The 23,384-nt window shown below is 31.9% G+C and overlaps 2 protein-coding genes across 2 annotated transcripts; both read left to right on the top strand.

The window, feature by feature from the left end:
• The first annotated feature begins 10,793 nt into the window (after positions 1-10,793).
• Positions 10,794-14,669, top strand: LOC133302792 (uncharacterized). The gene is made up of 5 exons (XM_061502613.1): positions 10,794-11,110; positions 11,217-12,427; positions 13,444-13,857; positions 13,945-14,177; positions 14,264-14,669. Exons 1-5 carry the CDS (start codon positions 10,941-10,943, stop codon positions 14,519-14,521), a joined length of 2,286 nt encoding a protein of 761 aa, XP_061358597.1. The 5' UTR covers positions 10,794-10,940; the 3' UTR covers positions 14,522-14,669.
• Positions 14,670-19,882: 5,213 nt separating this feature from the next.
• On the top strand, positions 19,883-21,976 carry LOC133302784 (large ribosomal subunit protein eL34). Its single transcript, XM_061502604.1, has 4 exons — positions 19,883-20,036; positions 20,143-20,222; positions 21,464-21,573; positions 21,669-21,976. The coding sequence occupies exons 1-4, from the start codon at positions 19,958-19,960 to the stop codon at positions 21,760-21,762; spliced, it is 363 nt and encodes a 120-aa protein (XP_061358588.1). The 5' UTR covers positions 19,883-19,957; the 3' UTR covers positions 21,763-21,976.
• The last annotated feature ends 1,408 nt before the right edge of the window (positions 21,977-23,384 follow it).

Raw genomic sequence — 23,384 nt, 5'->3', positions numbered from 1 at the left:
TCAATTCAAATCGAATTAATCAAATAATTAATGAATTAGTACAGAAATTAAAAAAAAAGTTGACTACTTGATATTACATATGATGCACTCATACACAGCATTAAAATTGATGATGAAGTCTATCAAAAAAAAAATTGATTATGAAACTAGGGGTGTTAGCCGAGCCGAGCAGGGCTGGGCTTTTGTCTTGAAAGGCTAAGCCTGTATTTAAATGTATCTGACTGGCCTAACATATGACTTGTTATGAATATAATTACCAGCTTGTGGCCTGATTTATTTACAAAAAAAATAAAATCTTGGCTTAGCCTGATAAAAAAAAATAAAACAAATTTTTTTTTATCCAAATAACCAAAACAACTCCAAGTGAGATAAATAAATATTGATTGAATACCGGGAAAATTATAAAAGCATAGAATTATAAAAATCAGCTAAACAAATAAAATAATAATAACACATCCGTTTTTTCAACTATTACATAAGAAAAAGGAATAGTATAACGCCCCGTATGCAGCCGGTTAATTAACATTCATATGATAGTAAGCGCAACATGCACAACTTAAATAATGCGAAAGCTAACTAAATAAATTTTCTCTTTTTCCTTATGTATTGTAAACTTTTTCACTTCCATGGCCAAAATAAAACGGAATGCATTTCATCTGTATTTTGAGCCACTGGGGATAATTCCCACCAAAATAATTTCAACCTGATTGACAGTTTAATATAATTCAGGCATACCGCAACATAGATAAAACATATTGCCCAGCCAACCATCCATGGCCTAGGCTATCTCATAATCATACTGTCTCAAAATAACGTCCATGATGTTACTTATATAATTACATCAAATAGACAAAAAAGATGCACTTAAATAAGTAACATAGACCTGAGCATGCATCAATAACAACATATATAGACTATCGACATGACATAGACACTCCTTATGCTTTCCAAAAGAATAACATGGTCTATATACATATCCAAAATAAAACCATGTCAAATATATATCAGCATAACAATCTAATCCTGACTATCAGGTCATGTGATATCTCTCATCTGGCCTCTTGCCACGAGATGCCTCAGCACCATCACCTCATGTACCTGAAATGGTGATTCTCATAACGCGGGGTGAGATAATATAATTACCTCAGTAAGCTATGAATCATTGTAGGGCTCCTCCACCTCACTGAAACAAGATATACCTACAAAAATTCCTAAAATTTTCAGGTTTATAGAGCATTCAATTAGCTTCACATAGCCACAAATTTTATTCAATTTAGACTTCTCTAACTCAAATTATCATCAAAATAATGCATATATATGACTACGAGCGTTACTATAATGGGAAATAATTATCTCATGTTGCATGAGATGCAACATAGACAAAATAGTGGGGTCCACTATTTTATTTTTTTTGAAAAAGTAATGGACTCCACAATTATCTCATGCAACATGAAATTAATAGATCCCTACTATAATTCCGCTACAAGAATATCTTATCAAAACCATACACCCTCCTTAACTTCGGTAACTTTTGGATTTGAATATTTTACTGAGTGTAATTTATGGTTCCAAAATTTTGGGTTAGTGATCATGTTCAACTTTTAACTTGGGAAGCCTATTATATGCACGCAAGAAATTTCATTCATATACTTATGCCTTGTTTAAAATATATTTTTTAGTTAAAAGGTATTTTTAAGCTAAAGTTAAAAAAAAAAAAAATTAAACTTAAAAATTAAAGTTAAAAATTGTTAGGTAATTATATAAAGTTGGTTTTGAAAGAAGAAAGATAAAATAATTTATTATTAAGATGAATTATTAGGGTAAATGATATAATTTATAAATATAATTTTAGAATATTGGTAAAATTTATGTTGATGGGAAAGCACACTCAGATGCCTTGTGTGATATCCCAACTCCATCTAATATGAATTTTCATTGAAATGAAAATTAGTGTCTAGGTAATTATTTAATTGTTTGTGTAGTTAATTAGAATTTACCACTTATCTATTTTAATTAAAATCACAGTGTGGTGATTAAAATGCCCCTGTTCCTTTCATGTCTTCTTTTTGTCAAATAAGGGGCAGAATAGACCATTGTCCTCCAAGGACAAAATTGAAACATAACACTTCAAATTAACATCTCTGTAAGAGAACATGCGTTCGATCCTCTCTAGTATTATTTTTTGGGAGGAGTTTGTCTTAATCTTGAAATTCGTCAAGTATTGAACTAGTCATGAACCGATTGAAATATTTCAAAAAAAATTGACACTCATCCTGTTAATGGTTACGGAACGAAGCTTTACTCCCTCTCGATCTCCTTAGTTTTTTCCTTCGGCTACCATTCTTTTCCTTCAAAAAACCGAAACCCTCCCTTCTCTCCTTCACAATCATCTTCAATCCAATGCAAACCCATAAGATAGTAGTATTTTCCACAAACTCTCAGCCCAGCGCTTTTTCTCCATGATCGAAGCCCTACAAGCCCTCTGGTTTTCCTAGCGGATGCACCTCGTCCAAGCGAGGAGCTTAGCGAGCGTGCTACACCAAAAAACTTGAATTATATAATGATCCTCTTGATGTTTTAGCTGTGACCTTGTTGGACTATTATGTTACCTCAACAATTAATGTGTAAACTCAGAAGTAACTTAGTCATGTAGCTTCCAGTGGCGGAGCCAAGTATATTCTGATTCGAGTTAAATTTTAACAAATTATATTTATTATATGTAATTATATAATTTATTATAATTTGACCCGACTAAAGTTATAATTTGGCCCGGGTTACAATTTGTAGTTTGATCTTATCTAAAACTTAATATTTTTTGTAAGAGATTTAGATAAGTTGTATTAGGTTATGTGTTCAATTTCACTTGTATAAAAAAATATTTAATAAAATTATAATTCTTCTTGGTACTGTCTGCTCAGGTGCTCTATATTTAATATAATTTAAATAGGGAGGTTATATTTAAAAACTTTTTGTTTATAAACTCTTACAAACTACACTATGTATTCCCGGAAGTACACTAGGTAACACTATGTACTTCCGGGAGTATATAGTATAATTTGCAAAAATTTGGAAAAAAAATTTATAAACGGATCATTCCCCAATTTAAATATCTTATGATATGAATTAACTAAAGTTAAGAAAAATAAATACAGATAAATTTTTTTGGCCTAAGCTCAAATTTAAACCCAGCTCCGTCACATATACGGAAATAAACGTGCATAATGCAATGTTTCCAAGTTAACTATGATTATATGTGCATTTACATTTTCCAAAAGTGAAATGATTATGAGGTTTGCATTTGTCATTTAACATGACACAACAAATCTTCCTACAGACACAACATTTTGTGGGGCTCACACTTTTTGAAAAAAAAAAAAAAAAAAACTACGACACGTAAAACGAATCTCTATAACATTACACAATCACTTTTCCTACAACATAACTCTTATAAAATTCAAATGATTATACGTGCATTTACATTTTCCAAAAGCGAATACTCGATGCATACACGGATTGTCACGTCACACCTTGGCTTGAAGTAATTCATCGATAAAAAGATCAAAAGCACATTAAATATAAAGAAGGCTAACATTAGAGTAGTTATTTACAAACAAGAGGTTTTGAATTGCGAACGTTATGTGATGTGGTCACAACATTCGATTCTATAATCCATATACGTGTTTTGTTTTTTTAATAAGAGTACACATACAGTACAGTTATAAAACCGGGCCAACCAACCCAGCAAATGTTAAAATGAGCAGGGCTGAAAGCCCACTTTAGTGTAACCCACCTATTGAAAAACAATGATTAACCGAACTCAATTAGTCAATTTGCACGGACTAGTCCACAAAGTAAAAATAAATAATAAATAATCACATTTATAAGTAAAAAAGGAAAATAAATAAATAAATAAATAGGAGCAGAAACAGAAGGCAATAGCACTTCTGCTCTTGTTCCGAAATCATACATAACATAGAAACACAATAGAATAGAAAGATTGAAGAATGGAGACGTAGCGATTGGGTGTCAAATTCGAGATATTTTTTGGTGGGTATAAAGCATAGTGGTGCCTTCCCAAAATAAAAAAATAAAAAAAGAGAGGAGATTAAGAGAAGAAAAACTAAAAGGGAAGGAATAAAAATGAAATAAAATTTTTCATTTATAAAAAAAAACCACTGAATAAGTGGTGGACTTGGAGCATAATAAATTTTTCCTTATTCTCATGTTAAAAATAGCTTTCATATTTAGGAGTTGAGGGCTTTGATGATAGAACATAATAGGAGACAGTCTCGTGCACCTTCCTTACGTAGCCACCGTCTGCTTTTTTTTTTTTTTTTGGTTGTTTCTTTGGGCTTTAAGCCCTATTTACTTACTTAAAAAAAATATCTTCTTTTGGCCAACAAATATAAGAAACTTTTTAAGTTTTGTATTTTTTTTATTTGTCTAGGAAAATAAGAAAAAGATAACATTTCAAATTGTGCTTTCTATTTTTATTTTATTTTTCTTTTCCTAATTTTCGGGAAAAAAAATAAGATAATATAAATTTTTTGATTAAAAAATATGAATCAGTTGTTTAAATTTAATAAAGATGAATTCACTATTAATAAGTTAACTTTAAATTAAAAGAATGACTTATAAAAGTTAAAGATGCATGTTTGCGAAAATTAAAATGGTGTATTGGATTAGGATTTTAAAAGATTACTTTGAGATAAAAATTCTTATAAATTTTAAAAGACTATCTAAAATTGTAATGACTTTAAAAACTTTTTTTACAATCAAGATTTTATAAGATTGGATTTTAAAAGATTTTAATATAATTTATAAGATTTGAAAGGACAATATGAATTTATAAGATTTTAAAAAATCATATGAATTTTTAACAAATATTCAAAATTACTACATGTTGTGAATCCCCCATTTATTATAATAAAACTAAAACTAGAAAATAATTAAAACAATTTGAAATGAGATCAATATCAACACAATTTACACCTAAACTTTTTTGTTCTAAAAAAAGAGCAATTTGCTATGACTTTAAATGTACATGTTTATTCTAATCACAAATTATTTAAAAAAGAAGAAGTGGTAACCAAAAAATAACAAGAAGCATAAAAACAACTGCTCATACTTATGACATCACGTGTTTCTTGCAAGTTTTTATTTGCTCTGACCCAATAAATATTTAAATGCAAAATTGTACATTGAAAAGCAAGTTACCAAAAAAAAAAAAAAGACAAAGAAAAGAACTATGTCAACAGAGTTTAAGATTGACAAAGTAGCAGTGGTGAACCCAACAATGAACAATTTGATAAAAATCTCAAAAGGAAGAGGAGAGCCCAACATTAAAAGTGAAAAATAGATATGACAAAAGATTCACAAAAAATTACCATGAATTTAACAGTATAGCAATACACCCCCTTAGATTCTATAGCAATGTTTCACAACATTTCACGGTAATTAACACAAGGGCCATTTTCTCTTCAAAGCTGGCATATGCTTTGTACAATGCACACATTATTCTTCTGCTCATTGTCTTATCAAACAATAACTTACATATATGCTCTTTTAACTCAGTGATAAAAGAAAGTTATGCAATAGCAACAACGATTTTTTTTTTTCTTGTTATTCAATAAATGAATATTGTATGTTTATCGTTTTATAGTTCCAGTATATTTCGTCTGAACATATGGGATTTTTCATGTGAATAATATTTTTGGAAAACAACCAAAGATACTAAAAGAATAAATGCTTTGATCCACAGCCTCCCTCGAACACGATAGTATTGATTCTTCAATATCTTTCTCGATCTGGCAATTGATTCTTCATTCTCAGGTAAACTGATTTAGATTCCAAAAATAAAATAAAAAATAAATTAGTGGAGCACAATACTCACAGTCACAGTTATCTGTAAGTCATAATCAAATTTAAAATTTTATTTCAAGCCACTAATATTGGTCCAGCGATAACTGATTTATTTATATATATATATATATATATATATATATATATATATATATATATATATATATAGGTATGATAATTTGACATCGGTATCAAATTTGAAATTTGACACCTTATCTGAGAGCCGTTAGATCAAAAAAGGATCAATGACTCTGATTTGTAAGTATGTGACTTTTTTGATCTAATGACTCTCAGATGAGGTGTTAAATTTTAAATTTAACACAAATGTCAAAAGATCCTACCTCATATATATATATATATTATATATATATATATAGGGCTTTATTAATCTCATGTGACATAAGAGAAGCTCTCTTATGTTATAGAGATAGTTATGAGTGGGACCCACTTAGGGCCGGCAAAATGGGCTGAGCCCGCCGGGCTGGCCCGCCCTGCCTGCCAAATAGGGCGGGCTGGGTTGAGTTTTTCAACCCACCAGCCCGCCAAACCCGCCCCGCCAAACCCGCCAGCCCATATGGGTCAGCCCGCCAAGTCCTTTTTTTTTTTTTTTTTACCCAATTGTTATGTAGCTCTGTATCTTAGATTTCTCTGCATGCAAGTGACTTTTTTGAATTGTTGTGGACTGCTCATACAACACTTTGTTACTTGTTTTGTTACTCTATTTTATCCTGATATGATTTTATTTTTTTATTATTATTTTTGGATTGAAAGATGCATATTTATATGCAGATTATTAAACACTGATCTTCTTGGTTTCATAAGCACATTAGGATTTTATGCAAATTTTTGTATGCTTTTATGCAGATTTTTTTATGTGATTTTATGCAGAATTTAATTTTTTGTATTTTATTTTTTTATTTTTTTTATTTTAGGCGGGCTGGCCCGTAGCCCGCCAGCCCACTCATAAAATGGGCCGGGTTACTCAATTCAACCCATTTTGTCAAAACGGGCCGGGGCGGGCCAGCTCATTTTGGGCGGGCTAGTGGCGGGTCGGGGCGGGCTGGCCCATATTGCCAGCCCTAGACCCACTCACTTAAAAAAAGAAAAGAAAAAAAAAATAACACGAAAGTCGATGTATGTGTAAGAAAAAAAATACTCTCCTACAACATAAGATAATATTTTTCCATATATATAAATTCATTTCAAATTAACCCAGCCTAGTTGCCTAGCTAGAATTTACTTGGTTCAGTTCAACACAAATTTTGATTATATATTAACCTGTATTTCCGTGCCAGTTTTGAACCGAAAGCATTGGTCTTATTTTTTTTTATTGTTATTTCTTTAGGTCTTCAATGTCACTTTTTGAAATGAAGTACATCTTTGCAGGAACGGGTCTTATACTCTCATTTAACTTTCTTCACGCGCACTTGAAAGACCACGTCACTCGCTATGCGCCAATTTATATGTCAATGGATGCTTACACCCCTATACATACGCCTATACCATTCCTCTAAAGTTGAACAATATTTTTCTTTCCAATCTAGTGCTCTAGAAGACATATGAAAAGTAATAATCTAATTGCACCTTCTTCTTTTTTTCATTTTATAATTGTCATTTCAACCGAACCGTTATTTGGAATTGTAACTAAATTTATTTCATTGACTTCATGTGTATTATCCCTTTAAACACGTTAAGAGTTGAGACCACATTGGCCCTTGTTTTGCTTGGTTATTGCCCAAATTTGGATCACGATAATCAAATTGCATCATGAGATGATGAAGTCTCACCATCGATGGCCTATGGTGTCGTGCCCTTTGGGGTTGGGGATGAGAGTATGAGACGTGACTCCTAGCGTCAATTACTTGACTTGTTTGTCCAAACATCTTAATTGCCACTAATAACGAACTAAAAATAATGATGACAAATCGACAATAACCATACTAAATAATGATTTTATTGGTAAAAAAATGATATTTTTTAAATCATTTTGATATGGCTAAACAAAGATATTATAAATTCAAATTGATTAATCCAAGATTAGATAAACAAAAAAATTTCACTTATAAACACAACATTTTAATATGAAAAAATTTATCCCCTAATCTAATTAGTAACTAAAATTTAATTAATTTTAAAATGTTTAAATTAAAATAAAGTGATACAATAAAAATGCCAATTAGTTTTTATATTCTGAGAATTTACTAGCTTGGCCACAACGATGAGAATTTTGAAGTTTCAATTCAATAGCTGGATTAAAGAAATTTAACAATATTTAACGTATTACAATTAAAGCATGTTTAAAATCTAAAAGGACACAAAGTGGCAACACAAGGTATTACAGGATGCAATATGTAATTGTACAGACTTTGTGATAATTTTGATAAACATTGGTCATGGCTTCAAAACCGCTTACAATAACGTGACACTTTCGGTCAATCAATTATATAATTATTTTCCATTCATCTATCTCCGCCATAATAGGCTTGCTTAGCATTGCCACAAAGTAATGTTTTTGATATATTGATGATTGCTAAGACCATAAATATGTATTTTGATGGTATGAAAATGACGTACACCACCTCCCAAAAAACCGTCCAAACTTGAGAAAAGCCGGCCTTCACTGAATATGATTTGTGCCATAAATTGCCAATGAAGCCTAATAAAACAATTTACAAGCAGTTGGGCATCTCCCCATTCACATCAACATATAGATTATAGAGTGTATATTAAAATATATGAGCAAGATATTGTTTTTTTTTTATTTCTCAATTGACAAATTAGGTTAGCGAAATTATTACGGTGCTTTAGCTGGATCACCATTCACTCAGTCAGACGGGCTAATAAAAAACGGACAAAAAATGTGATATGTGTATAGAGGAGAGAAAAAAATATTAATCCAAATATCACATTTATATTGAAAGGAGCATGTGCTCCTGAAGCACTGAAAATTCTCTTCTCGATTAGAGCAAGATAGAATTATAACAGCAATAAAATTCTTTCTATTAAAATTTTAACAATTATATATTTAGGACTCGAATTTAAGACTAAAACAATTTCTGTGAATTGGTGGTGTACTTAAGTGTACTGTTACATCGCACTTGCAACAAAATAAACATATAATTGCCCATATTAACAATGATGAACTAATATCCCCTTCGGAGATAAGTAAATTATTTTAATTAAGGGATTCTCGGTTCTCCTGTCATAGCAAATTTTTTTTTTCTGCTATCATAGATACAAGGGGGTGGGTCCACAATTTATAAAATAAAACAAAAACAAAATAAATTGAAATCACAATTTTCGAAGGCTCTGCGGGATGGAAAGGTAATCTTCCGCGGCAGGAGAATTATTATTCCGTTTAATTATATGTCCAAAAAAAAACCCCATAAATATGTCCTGTTCTTCTAAGTCTTGGCACCCTAAAAACATGTCTTATTCTTCTAAGATTTGATAACTTGGTTCACAAAAATAAAATATATCCGTCTTTGTTAAGGAAATTTCAAGCTAACCTTTTCTATTTCCAGAAAAGCTGCTAGACTCCAATTATTTAATCTTTATAGGTTTTGGTTTGTCACTGAGATCAGGAGCATAATATTAATAATTCTTGTCGTGTTTATTTTGATCTCAAAATAACACGTTAACATATATCTGGCATGGATATGGGCAACTAATTACTATTCCTCTGCATATGTAAGGCCTAATTTGCTCTTGTCTATTCTTTTGTGTTTGGTACCTATGATGACAACAGCAATCTTAGCTTGGCAGGATGAGTTATAGTGATTCAAATGTCAACAGGTAGCACTTGAGCTTCTGCTTTGAAACCTGAAACCTCCATAGATTTTCTCTTACAGCTAACAATAGCAAGCAATAGCTATAGAGAACCGATGGAGCCAAGTAAGTAAACTTCAAACAAGGAGTATTTTCTCCTATATAAATTCTTGCTCTATGATCTCTCTTGAGTAAATCTGATGAGTAATTGTCCTCATTTTGCCAAAAACAAAAAGAGTAAGCAAAAGGTTGTAGGGTATTATTAGCACCAAAAGGGAGAAGAGAGGATCCTTAAGGAGTAGTTAACGTGGGTGATAATAAAAATACATTTTTGAAGACAGAATATTAAAGAAGAAGGCATGTCTAAATTCTATTTTCAAAAATAATTTTGTGATTTTCAGAATAAAAAAAATCTGTTTGATCTGTTTTGTAAAAATAGTTTTAAAAATTATAAATGTTTTTTAGTTTTTAGAATCAAATTTAGAAAACATACATTTGTTTTTGTTTTATGTTTTGAATTTTAACTTTCAAAACAAAATACAAAAAACATCTATTCATTAACTATTTTACAAAATTATTTTTAAGAACAAAAAAAATACAACACAATCAAACGGAAACTTCCAAATTCCATTCCATGCCACTAATAAGTAAATTTTTCTTCTTACTGCTTTTCTCCTCGAAAGTGGGGTTGGTTTTTGACCATTAATCCATGGCAATGGAGCATATTTTGGTCATGGTTTTAGAAATAAGTACTCTCTCGTACTGCTTCTCCTTACCACTCGACCAAACCCAAAAATAAGAAACTTTCAGATTTGCCAAAAATCCAAAACATTGACCAACTGAATCTAAAGACCAATGACTGAGTCCAAATTAAGAAAACAAAAAGCAATTAAGGCACACAAATTGCCTTAAAGCCAAACGAAGGCCACTTTAACCATACTTCACTCTCGCAAGTCCCAGCGTCTGAAACGTGTCAAGACAACAGTGTACAACGTACCACAAAACTGTTACAAAAGCTAATAACCGTTCGTACTCAAGACACCAAATTGACCAAATCAAATTCCCATTTATTGTCCAAAACCCTCACGTTGCTTTCTTGTACCAAATAAATGCGCAATCTCGCATTTTTTTTGGGTCCAAAATCAAACTATGCAAAGAACTTATTCTGCCACTGATTCTCTGTGCTCTAGCGGGGAGAGTTCACTATCTCATAGTGAATCTTTGATGGGAAAATTTTCAGGCTCCCAAGTCTCCTTCTCCTCATAACTTGACAAAAACTTTCAGAGGTGTAGTAAGTTGGTTGATCATTGATGGGTACTAAGAACCTTGTTATGCTTAAAACACACATTGGTTCAATCAATTTGTGTTTTGCTAATGATTTTGTTTATGAAAACATGCTTTGGGTCTTGGCTTCTCTGCGGGTTTTCTTCACAAACTACGTGCTTTACTCCTTGTGGTTGATGCTCAGATACATCTTCAGGTTTGGTGATTTTTCTCATATGGGTTATTGGTATTTAGATTATCTTTTTCGTTTTTTTGGTAAATGCATAGAAAATGAATGATGATTCCTTTATTTGATGTTTCAGATTTCATGTAGAAGACAAAAAAAACGAGCACCTTGTTCCAGTAGCTGTAGCTGATCAAGCCAAGAGGAATCATTTTGAAGATTCTGAGATTAAAGGGTTTACAGAAGAGTTGGCTAATTTGATATTTCCGAGCTCTGAAGATTCTCATGTAGCAAGTGAAGAAAGAGAAGGAGAAACAGAGAGCTCTGTTTTAAATGAAAAGGACCCTGATATTTTCATTGAGACTGTCTCAGATGTTTATAAAAATGTGAAGAAAATAGATGAAAAAGAAACAGAGAGCTCTGTTTTCATGGAGGGTGATTCCAATGATCATCAATATGGTACCAAGAGAGTAGAAGAAGTTCAAGAAGAAAAAGATGAAGCCGAAGAACCAACAACCATGACCTTCACGTTCCGAGAAATTTACACAGGTGCAAATGTTTCTGATAATACATTTTCCAGCACTGAAAATATTGCCACAAAGGAATTTTCACAGCATATTTTAGAAGAAGGCCTTGTTGCTCAGGAAGAAAAAGATGAATCTGTTCAAGAACAGAGAACGTTCGCTTCCAATTCCACTTCTGGTTTTGTAAGTAATGCTTTTGGTGCAAGTGATTCATCTGATGATGATTATCTTCTATACAGTGATAACTTATTGCAATCTGATTCAGAGTCAGAATCAGAATCATCAAGTTCCAGTGATCTTATATGGGGTAGCAGCAACAACATTGATGATTCATTAACATGTCAGAATCTGCAATCTAACAATTCTTGTAAAGGATTTGAGTCTGAAAGTCTTAAGGTAATTAAAGATGAAAGAGTTGAAGATGTGGAAGAAACTCAATTTTCATGTGATGTAAAAGTCTCACATGGAGAAGAGGCACATAAGGATTGCTTGGAGAAAACTGAAGAAATCATGTGGGAAGATGATGAGGATTCTTATGAAGATGATGAGGATGATGATGACTTTGATTGGGAGAATGATGAGGTGGTGGAACAACTGAAATTGGAACTGAGAAATGCAAGACAAGGAGGACTTGCTACAATTTTAGAAGAGGAAGGAGATGAGGAAACGGAGCCTCCAAAAGTTGTTGAAGATCTAAAGCCACTGAGAATTGAAGAGAAGATCGAATACAAGGATCACATTGTTGAAATTCAAAAGGTTTACAGGAGCTATGCTGAGAAGATACGGAAACTAGATATCTTGAATTACCAGACCATGCATGCAATAGGTGAGAACCAAATCAATTTTAACTTCATTTCTATGTAAAATACTTGTATTGATTTCATCTTGGATTAGGACAATTTCAATGTTGTGGTCATTTTTTGAGCTTATTATTTAGAGCTTAAAACGTGAACTCCTCCCTTACTAATTGGTTATGATTAATCAGATATAGTGATGTACTAGTTTGACACTTCAAAATAGCATAATGAAGTTTTTAAATGTAAATTCCATCATTTTTTTGTTGCATATAATCTTTTCTTTCTTTTCTTTTTTGCTGAATTTTCTTCACGTAAACTTGGAAAATATATATATATATATATATATATATTTTTTTTTTTTTTCTAACGACTCTTGGATGATTATCTTTACATGATGGGACATTATCTATTTACTGCCTATCATTTTTTACTAATTATGTGTGTGTTAGAAAATAATAAAAACCATTAAAAAGGCCTTCCCCCAACAGCCTAAGTTTTTGGGTTGAATTTGTTTTTTAGGTGAGTCTGCCTGTACATTATTCACCCTTCAAACCCAATGGGCTCTCGTGTGAGCGAGTGTATTAGAGAATAATAAAAACTATTAAAAAAACCCTCATCCAATAGTCAACTTAAGTTTTTGAGTTGAATTAGTTCTTTAGAGTGTGGCATAAAGTTAAAGCTATTAGTATATTCGTTTATTCTTCCAATCACAGCGCCATAGATATTGGCAAGTCTACACCCTAAATTTTCAATTCCATTCTCTACCAATCTTCTTCACTTTTTTCATCATAAGTCTACCTTATAACTTTGCGACGTTAAAATATCAGTGAGTGGGATTGGTTCGCCCTCGCCCATGTTCTATAGTATAAAAGTATTTAATAAAGATGTTCGAACCTTCATATATTACTTTTCAGCTTTGACTAAGTTTGCTTACAAATATTATAATCCAAGCAAAAAAAAAAAAAAAGAAACACTTATTCCTTTAACAATAATCTTGTTTTCCCTTTGTCATTGACTAAATCACCTTTTTTTCCCGTGTGTGTAGGTCTTCTCCAACTAAAAGACCCTCTTAAATTAATGCTGATACCAAAATCTACCGTCCAACATGCCAAGCCTTCAATCTCTCAGAATTTGTGGCCACGCAAAGCACAAAAGCACAAAAATGACCCTATGCTGAAGTTTGTTCATGAACTGCATAGAGATTTGGAATTGGTGTATGTTGGGCAGGTTTGCCTCTCATGGGAAATCCTGTGTTGGCAGCACAAGAAAGTCCACGAGTTAAAACAATATGATTCACAATGGCCTCGTAGGTATAATCTAGTTGCTGATGAGTTTCAACTTTTTCAAGTCCTCATGCAACGGTTTATAGAGGATGAACCATTTCAAGGTCCTAGGATTCAGAATTATGTCAAGAACCGTTGTGTCATTCGCAAATTGCTCCAAGTTCCAGCTATTAAAGGTGATAAAAAATTGACCATAATTCAGTTATTGTACACAATGTAACCTCATAGAAAGATGCTATAATATTATTCTGATTGCTATGCAGATGATAATAATAAGAAGGATAAGAAAATAGTTAAGTGGGGTGATGAGGATGCAATTACTAGTGAAAGGTTAGAACAGATCATCAAGGAATCCATGCAGGTGTTCTGGGAATTTGTCAAAGCAGATAAAGATTATGGGAATGCTATCCTTAAAGTTTCTCATCAAACTGGAATTGATGTCAAGGACCCTGCAATTTCAGATCTTCTTGGAGATATTAGAACCGAACTTCAGAAGGTTACTTTCTATAGAGACATGACACATCTTTTTATTTTTTTTGTTGACACTGTCTGATACTTACAATCTTGGGTTGAATATTGCAGAAAGAGAGAAAGCTTAAGGACTTAGTGAGAAGCGGGAATTGCATAGTAAGGAAGTTCCAAAAGCATCATGATGATCAAATTCAACTGGATATTGAGCAGTTGCTTGCTCAAGTGGGATTGAGATTGATTTCAAGGGTGGTAAACATGAAAAAATTGAGAAAAGATCAGCTAATATGGTGTAATGAAAAGTTAAACCGAATCGAATTTGTTGGCAGGAAGATCCAGGTGGAGCCTTTTTTTTTGCTTTTTCCTTGTTGATTGATTCATCTGGCTCTGCCATGGCATATTTTCTTAGATGTAGAGCTACTTATTTTCAGCAGAAAAGTACATAGCAGCAAACATAGCTTATCTACTTACAAAGTTTCAGTGTATATAGGCTTATTGCTAATACATCAAAGTTGACTAATTAATGGAATGCTAATGCAAATTTTTGGTATCAAATTCTGTTTCCATTCTAGTAGTAGTGGTGGGTGTAAAATTGGCCATTACAACATATGGGTTACCCTATATGATTGTTTTCTATATATAACATATAATATTAAATTTGAAATATGTAACATCCCCGTCTCGAGCTGGTTTAATTAACATATATTTATTTGCCCTAAAGAATAATATTGGCAACTTACAGTAGAGTTTGGGTACACTGGAAATCACTAATAGTACCTTAATTGCACAAAATTCATAAAATTTCTAAAAAATATTATGTTTAGTTTACACATGACTTGTTTGACATATATTGAGCTTTCACATATTTTTCATAGGGAAAAGTGTGTATAATTTTGAAGGATGTAAAGTTGTGTCATTTTAAGAGAGAGAAAGAGATAGATAAAGGAGGAGAGAGAGTTGACAAAAAAAATAAAGTTGTGGGTCCCACCTCTTTGTGAGAGTGAAAGGATGTAAGTTGTGTAATTTAAAAGTATAGACACTTTTCCCTTTTTCATATCATTTTCTCATTTCTAAGTTCTACCGGTAGCTTCCTGACAGAAGACACTATTCATGACCTAATTATGATTACAGTCAAAATACTTGAAATCACGTTCTGAATCTAATTATGACATTTAAATTCTTAAATTAAATCTCTACTTAAGATTTACCAGTTGGAGTCATTATATTAAAATAACTCTCCCCTTAGGGGCTGTTTGGTAGGTGTTTTTTTTTTAGAATCCTAGAAAAGCTTACTTGGGATTCTAATATACTTATGTTTGGTAGAGGAAAAGCAAATTTTTTCCCATTATTCCAAATTGCCCAGCATTTGGATTGTAGTACAAATTAAAGGTCAAAATACCATCAACAAATACCACAAAATAAGTGGTATTTCCAGAATCCGGTTTGTTGGAAAATTTTAACATATTTTTTGGAACTTTTTTACCCTTTGGTTGTCTCCCTATAAGTTATCTCTCCCTCTCAGTCGCCTTTTGCTGTCGCTAGGGGTGTAAATAGACTAAGTTAGGCTAGACTTTGGCTAAAATAGCCTAGGCCTGTCTAAAATATTTTAGGTCTAACCTGGCCTGTTAACGTTGTATAAGCTTAAATTATAAGTTTGGTCTGACCTATATTTAAAAAATACAAGCCTTGACCTAGGCCTGTTAGTCTTTTTAAACCTATTAAACATTCAATATTAAAAAAAATAATTAAAATAATATTACTTTATTATTCAAAATTATTAAAATAATAATTTTATTTATTTTTTAAAAAATAAATAATATGAAATAGGCTGATTTGTAGGCTTATAGGCTTTTTTAAAAGTCTAGGCCTGCTCTATTTGACTATATTTAATAAGTTGAGTTTGATCTGATATAGACTAGGTCGTACGCCGATTTAATTTATTTACCCCCCCTAGCTGCCGCCTCAAAACCCCGTTGTAATCAGGCTTCTTCAACATTGATTGAATCGCCACATCTAACATCTTCTTCGAGTAACTATCGCTTACCATTAGATACATCAAAACAAAAGAAAAAATTCACTAAACCCAGTGACCGAAAAAAAAAACCACAAGCAGATTTTCCAAAAATTCGTATCTTACTAACGAAGCCGAAGATTGGCCGTTGAGACATGATCGGGCCATTCATTTTTTTTTATATACACGCAACACTTCAACGAAGACTAAAACTTTGCACACAAAACTATAAACAACTTTGAATCAAGAGGTACATAAAATAAAGTTCAATTTTTATTTTTATTTTTTTGGTTATGGCTAATCAATTACACGAGCTCAGCTCAGAATCAAAGGTTAAAGTTGGAAACATCTGTGTTTTTATTGGTGGGTATAATGATTGCTTTGATGTGTGAGAATTGAAATAAGGACCGGGGTTGGATTCATAGTGAAGAAGAAGAACGTGGAGGATTGACGATGTGTTGGTCCATCTTAGGAGAGAATTAGAAACAGAAATAGATGCTGATGGAGTAGGCAGACTGCGAGTACGAAGATGGTAATGAGGTTACTCCTCTAGATTCACTCCATATTTCCAGTAATATTTTACCATCAATCAAATATAGACTCAGAAAATTTATCTTATTCCGTGTAATATTTGTTATCTACCAATAACTTTTTGATAACATTCTCATAAAACTCATTTTCTCACTATATTCTTAGTAATCATGATTTTTGGATAATTTTTTTTTCTCCTTTACCAATGTTTGAGTTTAGAAGGAAAAAGAAGGACATATTCGAGAAGGAAGAGCAAGGAATATAAGGAAAATGAAAACTAACCCTTACATCTGTTCGAAAGGTCCAAATTCACAAGAGATGGAAATGAGAGGTTAGTTAAATTAAAATAAATATTTATAATATAAATTTACCATGTTAGTCTTTTTTCTTTTTTTAAAAAAGGAAAACTATTATACTACATTTTTTTCATAGAATATATTTAATTTTTTTATACATATATTTGAAAATTTTAACTAATAAACAAATATGATTAATGTCACACATTAATCATATTTGTAACATCAAAGTGGTAAAACAATTGTTAAAGCTAAAAGGAAATGAGTTAAAGCTCGTGGGCTAACTTGCAAAACATTATATTTGACCTTAATCCATTAGGGTCTTTTTGTGGTAGGTTTTTTTTAGTCATAACTCTCAAAGCTCTATAATTTAGCGGGTTGGGTTAGGGCTGGCCCACTGGCAAAAATTTTTCTTTCATCAAAAATTTCATTATTTTTTTTATAAACAAAAATTTAATAATTTTAAAAACTAAAAATTATATAAATTTAAATATTTTTAAATATAAATAAAAATTGTTGTAAATTTGATGAAAAATATAAGAAAAAGTGAAATATAAAAGAAAAAAATGAAGTGTAGAAAAAAAATAAAAGAAAGAATAAAATAAGAATAAGTATGAGTAAAGAGTCTTATATAAGGACATATCTTAGATGCATTTTTAAACATGGAAGTCGTGAAAAAACAAAGAGTCACATGTTATGAACCATGTGAAAGGTCATTCATAATCCATGTGAAATGTCATCCATAATCCATGTGAAAGATCATCCATAATATTTTACAACACCTCCTGGATGTATTCTACAATTGAACACACCATTAGTGTGATGATTATAGAATATATCAAAGGTCGAGAAAGACAATGAGACACGTGTTATGAACCATGTGAAAGTTCATCCATAATATTTTACAACAAAAATGAATTTTTCAGTAGTGATATATTTTAACAGATATTTTCATCTGTGCATCAATAAAAATAAAATTTTCTATTGACATAAGCATGTTATACATTCAAATTTGTATTGAAACATATTGCATACAATGCACTTTAGTAATTTTGTGGTTAATAATAATTAAAAAGTTTTTTGTAACAGTAGTAGTTAAAGAAAATCGATGATTTTACTTTCAAATATATAGCATACTAAGAGCAGTTATTCAATACTGGTATTAAGATAATTTTTTATCATTCCTTTTAGTTTTTCACTATAATTGTTGTATTCTGTTATGACTTCCGGTGAGAAAATCTTTATTAGATGGTATCATTTAATAATGAATTTAGTAAAAGTAGTAACTAAATTTTCACTTATAATAAAATATTGTTTACATTTTCACTTGTATATTTGTGTACAAATATTATTTTATTAAAAAATTTAAATTATTAAAAAAGTATAATTTGTATAAAATATGTTAAGAAAATGTGAAAAATTTATTTGTTAAAACATTTTTTAATGTATTAAATATGATAAAAAAATTATGAAATTTTAATTTTGGATGGCCCGTGGGTTGACCCTAACCAATAAGATATTTGGCCTGTGCAAGCCTTAATTATTGAGGTTCGTTTGGCCCTGCGGGCTTTTTGCCCCTAACTCACACGGGCTAGGGTCAATTGAGACGGTCTCTCCCATTTTGGTTAACATCAAGGAACAGTTGCAAATAGGGGTGAAAGTGGGCTGGGCTGGGTCAAATTTTGCCCTGAAAAGCCCAAGCCTACGTCAAAAAATTTCAATTGGCCTGGCTCAAGCTTAGTATGAGTTTAACTGTTAGCCTGACTTGACCCGTTTATAAAAAAACAAATGGTCTGGCCTAGCTTGTTAGGCTGCTAATTTCTAACTTCCAAGCAGAACCATGAATCAACTTTACAAAATACTCAAATTCTAATGTTAAACTAAAAATTATCATTTCAACATCCAAACAGAATCATGAATCACAACAAAACTCCTACAATTTGCATTTAAGTCAATTTCAAAAGCAAAATACTCAAACTAAATAACATATGTTTCATCAGATCCTACAAACAAATTAAAATAACTACATGAATTTAACAAACACATCATAATGCTTGTAGTAAGTATAACATCTCCCAAAAATCTTTTAAAATATTCATATACACAATATAACATGCTGAGATGTTGGTTCCTCCTACATAAGAAATAAAGTCATATCTCTATTAAAATATAATCAAATATAATTAAGTTATAAATAATTACAATTATTTAAATTAATATGTTTTGTTTTTTTTCAAGTCATACTTATTCTATTTTATTTTATTTAAAATAAATAGTACAATATAGGCCGGCCTGTAGGCTTATAGGCCAAGCCTTGTGAAAATGAGCTTACGGCCTTAGGGATTAATATGGGGTCTTTTTTGAATTTGTGAGGGACTACGATTTCAACTAAATGGGTCCATTTTGAATTTTTTAGAGATCACAATGGGCCTTTATATTTGCTAGGGAAAGTGGGCATCGTGAGATTTGCTGAGAACCAAAAATGGTATTTACGCTTTTTTTATTATTATTTCTTATTACTAAATTTCAACTATTGATTTTTGTCAATTTAACGATTATAATTTATTTGAAATTAATAAGTGAGACTCAATATATTATAATCGTTAGATTGACAAAAATCAACGATTAAAATTTGATAATAAGAAATAGTAAAAAAAATTAGTAAATATAATCTCCTCTAAAAAAAATCATAATTTAAGTAGCAACTTATTATTTACAAAAAAAAATATAAATTTAAACAATCTCCTTAAGAGAAAAAGTTATATAACACAAGTTTCAAAATATGAACACGTGTCAGATTCATGGCCGTCCAATTATAATTAATGATATCGCGATGATGTTCTTACCACCCTTAGATTTAGGGCAAGCCCAAACCCTCTTTTTAATACCTCAGCGCATACAACAGACTTTCTTCTTTGCTGGTGGTGGAAAACCCTAGGATTTGGAAGAAGCAGAAGCTGATCGACGAAGATGGTGCAGCGTCTTACGTATCGCAAGCGTCACAGCTATGCCACCAAATCCAACCAGCACAGGGTTGTTAAAACCCCTGGTAAACTTGCTTCATATCGTCGTTTATTAATGATTCCGACGCGTCGTTTTACGCATAGATTGTAAAGCTATGTTTTTTATTTTTTGATTCGTGTTGGATAATGCAGGTGGCAAGCTCGTTTATCAGACCACTAAGAAGAGGGCCAGTGGACCCAAGTGCCCTGTTACTGGAAAGAGGATTCAGGGGGTATGCATTTTCTTCTCATTTTGATTTCTCTTTTTATTATCATTATTATTATTATTAGGATTCACCATAATATGTGATCTTCCTAGTTTATTAGGATCTTCTTGAATATACTTTATTTGCTTTACCAATTAGTTGCTTAATAAACTGTAGTACTGATTTTGTGTCCAAAAGAAGAAGAAAACAAGTTCTGTATGTGACTGGTGGACTATGGACAAAATGGAATTGCAATTGTTCATAATGGTTTAGAATTTAGATGCTTCAGGGTAAAATGTCCTGTAAAACTGTTCTATGTGGAACTGGTAGAGATAAAGTTTGTGTGCACTACCTTATTCAAAATTTGAGATTAAAAGTTGATTTGTGCCACACACTTCTTTGAGTTTGATCGGTTTTGTTTGCCCCCTTCAATGCTACTTCACGTATGTCTTGGCTTCTGTTTAGCTAAAAATCAACAACACATGATTCACTTGAGTGAATTAGTGAGAGTATACGAAAAGTATATATTCTTATGAAAGCTTGTTTGCATGCTTGCGCTTATTATTTTTCGTAATTGGTTTTTAGAATTTTTTTTATGTTGTTAGTGGGTAGATTTAATTTTTGGTTGGTAGGCCATCTCAGCATGACTCGTCAACATAGAGTGAATTTCTAATGCAGTTATGCTGATATTTTTGTATAGAGGTAGTTAAAGGTGAAAGGTGCCCTTAGGATGATAGGGTGTTTTAATGCCTTGAGGGGGAAGCACCAAAAAAGCACATGCCTTACTAAAGAAAGGTGTTAATATGAGAAAAACAAAACAGTATTATTTTGCATTGGTTTCCAGTATAAATTAACTACTCAAGCATTTCATTCATAGTCAGTATTAAAGGTTTTGATGTTCATTTACCGAAAAAGAAAAGAAAAGATTTTGATGTTCGATTGACAAAGCCATAACCCAGAGTCTAACAAATGTTCTGACTATTTACCCCCTTTAGCTTCACAGTTAGCAAGTTAGATGGTGGTCTTTCAGAGACTATTTTATCTCCTAGAGCCTTGCCTTGTTGCCGTAGGTGTGCCTTTGATTGCCCCGCCGTAATAATTTTCATCCGGGATTGTTCTATTTAAATATGCTTAAGCTGTGTGGGATGTTTTTGAACTAGTTGTAGCTTTTGCATTACTTGGGCCATATTTTTATGCTGGTTGTCAAATTTTGTATCAATGATTCAAGTTATTAGGATACAATAGTTATTAATGCTTGAAAATTGCAGATTCCACATTTAAGGCCAGCAGAATACAAGAGATCAAGGTTGCCTAGAAACAGGAGGACTGTGAACCGTGCATATGGTGGAGTTTTGTCTGGAGGTGCTGTTAGAGAAAGGTTTGTTCTGCTCAACTTCTTGGTCCATAGGTTGTTTGATTTTCATTATGTAAATTGTTAGAGTACCTTGTTTAATTATGTCTCTGGTTCTGTAGAATTATTCGAGCTTTTTTGGTTGAAGAGCAAAAGATTGTGAAAAAGGTCTTGAAGATCCAGAAGGCAAAGGAAAAGCAAGCTTCGAAGGCCTGAGTTTCAAGAAAAGAGATAATGAGCTTTTTGGAGTACTTTTAGGTTTGCGTGATTAGAGTAAAGTGTGAAATTTATTAGTGCTATTCCCATGTTAATTTTGTTCTTATTTTGCTTCAGTTAACTCCTAACTTTGTCGACATCTCCATTATGATACAGTTTTGTTTGTACCAATTTTCTCTTGATGGATTATTGATTTCCTCTTGTTTTTCTGTTAGTTTATTGGTATTCTGCTCGTAATCTTATTGCAGTCGCGACATATTTGCATCCTTACTGCAATTTTTCGGGTGGTTTTTTAGTTGGTTTCATACCTCCTATTGGAACTAATGTTTGAAAAACCTGTTTTATTTTATTAAATATAAGTTTGAAAAACCTGTTTTATTTTACTAAATATAAGTGTGGCATGGCTTAGGTTGAGCTATATACCCTTGATAAGCGATAAAAATCTTAGGTTGGTATTGATGAAGATGTAGTTCTAATTTGGTAAATAGCCACGTAATTAATGAAATATATAATTCTACGCTAAAATTAAATTTGGCTTTTTCTTGTAAAAAGGACCTCAATAGTTCATGAGCATAGCATATACAATTGAGCGATTGGTGCTGATGCGTCGGCTTAAAAGCTGTGTTTGATTTTTTGTATCATTGCAAGAACCAAAAAAAAGAAGAAAGAATTATACGCTAATATTAGGCGGAACTATCTTTGTCACTCAGCTAGAAGACTGAACGTATCGGATGTGTTGAAAAATGGAAAAGAGTGGCAGAGGAGAACGGCCTAATTGCCGTTACATGCTTTATTTAAACAAGAACTGCCCTCTGCCAAGAAGAACTAGAAACCAGCATTCATATTATTAGGGATTGTTCTTGGGTGCAAAGGATATGGGAGGAACCTCCCCCTAATTGCTGGCCTTTAATTCAGAAAGACATAATGGGTTGGACACCCATGTACGCGCTACAATTAGTACAATTTGTATCTGTTTGTCTTACTATTTTCTTCTGTTTCAAAAAAAAAAAAAAAAAAAAAAAAACAAGAACTATGAATTGCATTCCCCTTTTCAGAGAGGGAAGGGAAATCAAGAGTTGTGGTAGGTAGGTGTTGGATCTGGTGAATGTTCATCAGATGAGAGATGTGTTCATATGTTTCTGTTGGGTCCAAGGTGGACCTTCCAGTCGATTGTTGAAGCGAAATAGCAAAATACAAGAGGAGAGAGATAAAGAAGAACATAGACAATTTGTTTAACGTGGGAAAACCTTCTCCAATATAAAAAAGTAAAAATTCGCGGGACACTAGTCCAGAATCAAACTTCCACTATAAGAATAATGTTACAACAGTCAAACTTCTCTAGTCTCTCACTAGAGATACAATCAAGTTTCACAAGTATGGTGGTAATATTAAACGTCCCTAAAGAGGTCTAACTCTGAAACATCTCTTTAGAGGTACTCTCAAATAATCAAACATCACCTACAATGGTGGAATTCAAACTTCCCTAGAGATGTCTCACTCAAACTTCTCCCAAGGGGCGTTTGGTAGAGGAAATTTTTTCAGAAATATGATTTTTACATTCAGTTTACGATAATATCCGAAAATTAAAAATTTAAAAAAATTCAGTTTCTCGAGAATATGGG

The sequence above is a fragment of the Gastrolobium bilobum genome, unplaced genomic scaffold (genome assembly GCF_033153095.1).
Source record: "Gastrolobium bilobum isolate Gb01-03AN ecotype WA unplaced genomic scaffold, APGP_CSIRO_Gbil_v1 utg1381, whole genome shotgun sequence".
NCBI lineage: Eukaryota > Viridiplantae > Streptophyta > Magnoliopsida > Fabales > Fabaceae > Gastrolobium > Gastrolobium bilobum.
This window is presented reverse-complemented; position numbering and strand designations above follow the sequence as displayed.

Bases quoted from the DNA above. Each gene is read 5' to 3' on its own strand.
- LOC133302784 (XM_061502604.1), top strand. From the start codon at position 19,958: ATGGTGCAGCGTCTTACGTATCGCAAGCGTCACAGCTATGCCACCAAA. The intron at 20,037-20,142 runs GTAAACTTGCTT...TGGATAATGCAG, and splicing joins CAGGGTTGTTAAAACCCCTG to GTGGCAAGCTCGTTTATCAG. The intron at 20,223-21,463 runs GTATGCATTTTC...TGAAAATTGCAG, and splicing joins CTGGAAAGAGGATTCAGGGG to ATTCCACATTTAAGGCCAGC.
- LOC133302792 (XM_061502613.1), top strand. From the start codon at position 10,941: ATGGGTACTAAGAACCTTGTTATGCTTAAAACACACATTGGTTCAATC. The intron at 11,111-11,216 runs GTTTGGTGATTT...TTGATGTTTCAG, and splicing joins ATGCTCAGATACATCTTCAG to ATTTCATGTAGAAGACAAAA. The intron at 14,178-14,263 runs GTTACTTTCTAT...TGAATATTGCAG, and splicing joins TTAGAACCGAACTTCAGAAG to AAAGAGAGAAAGCTTAAGGA.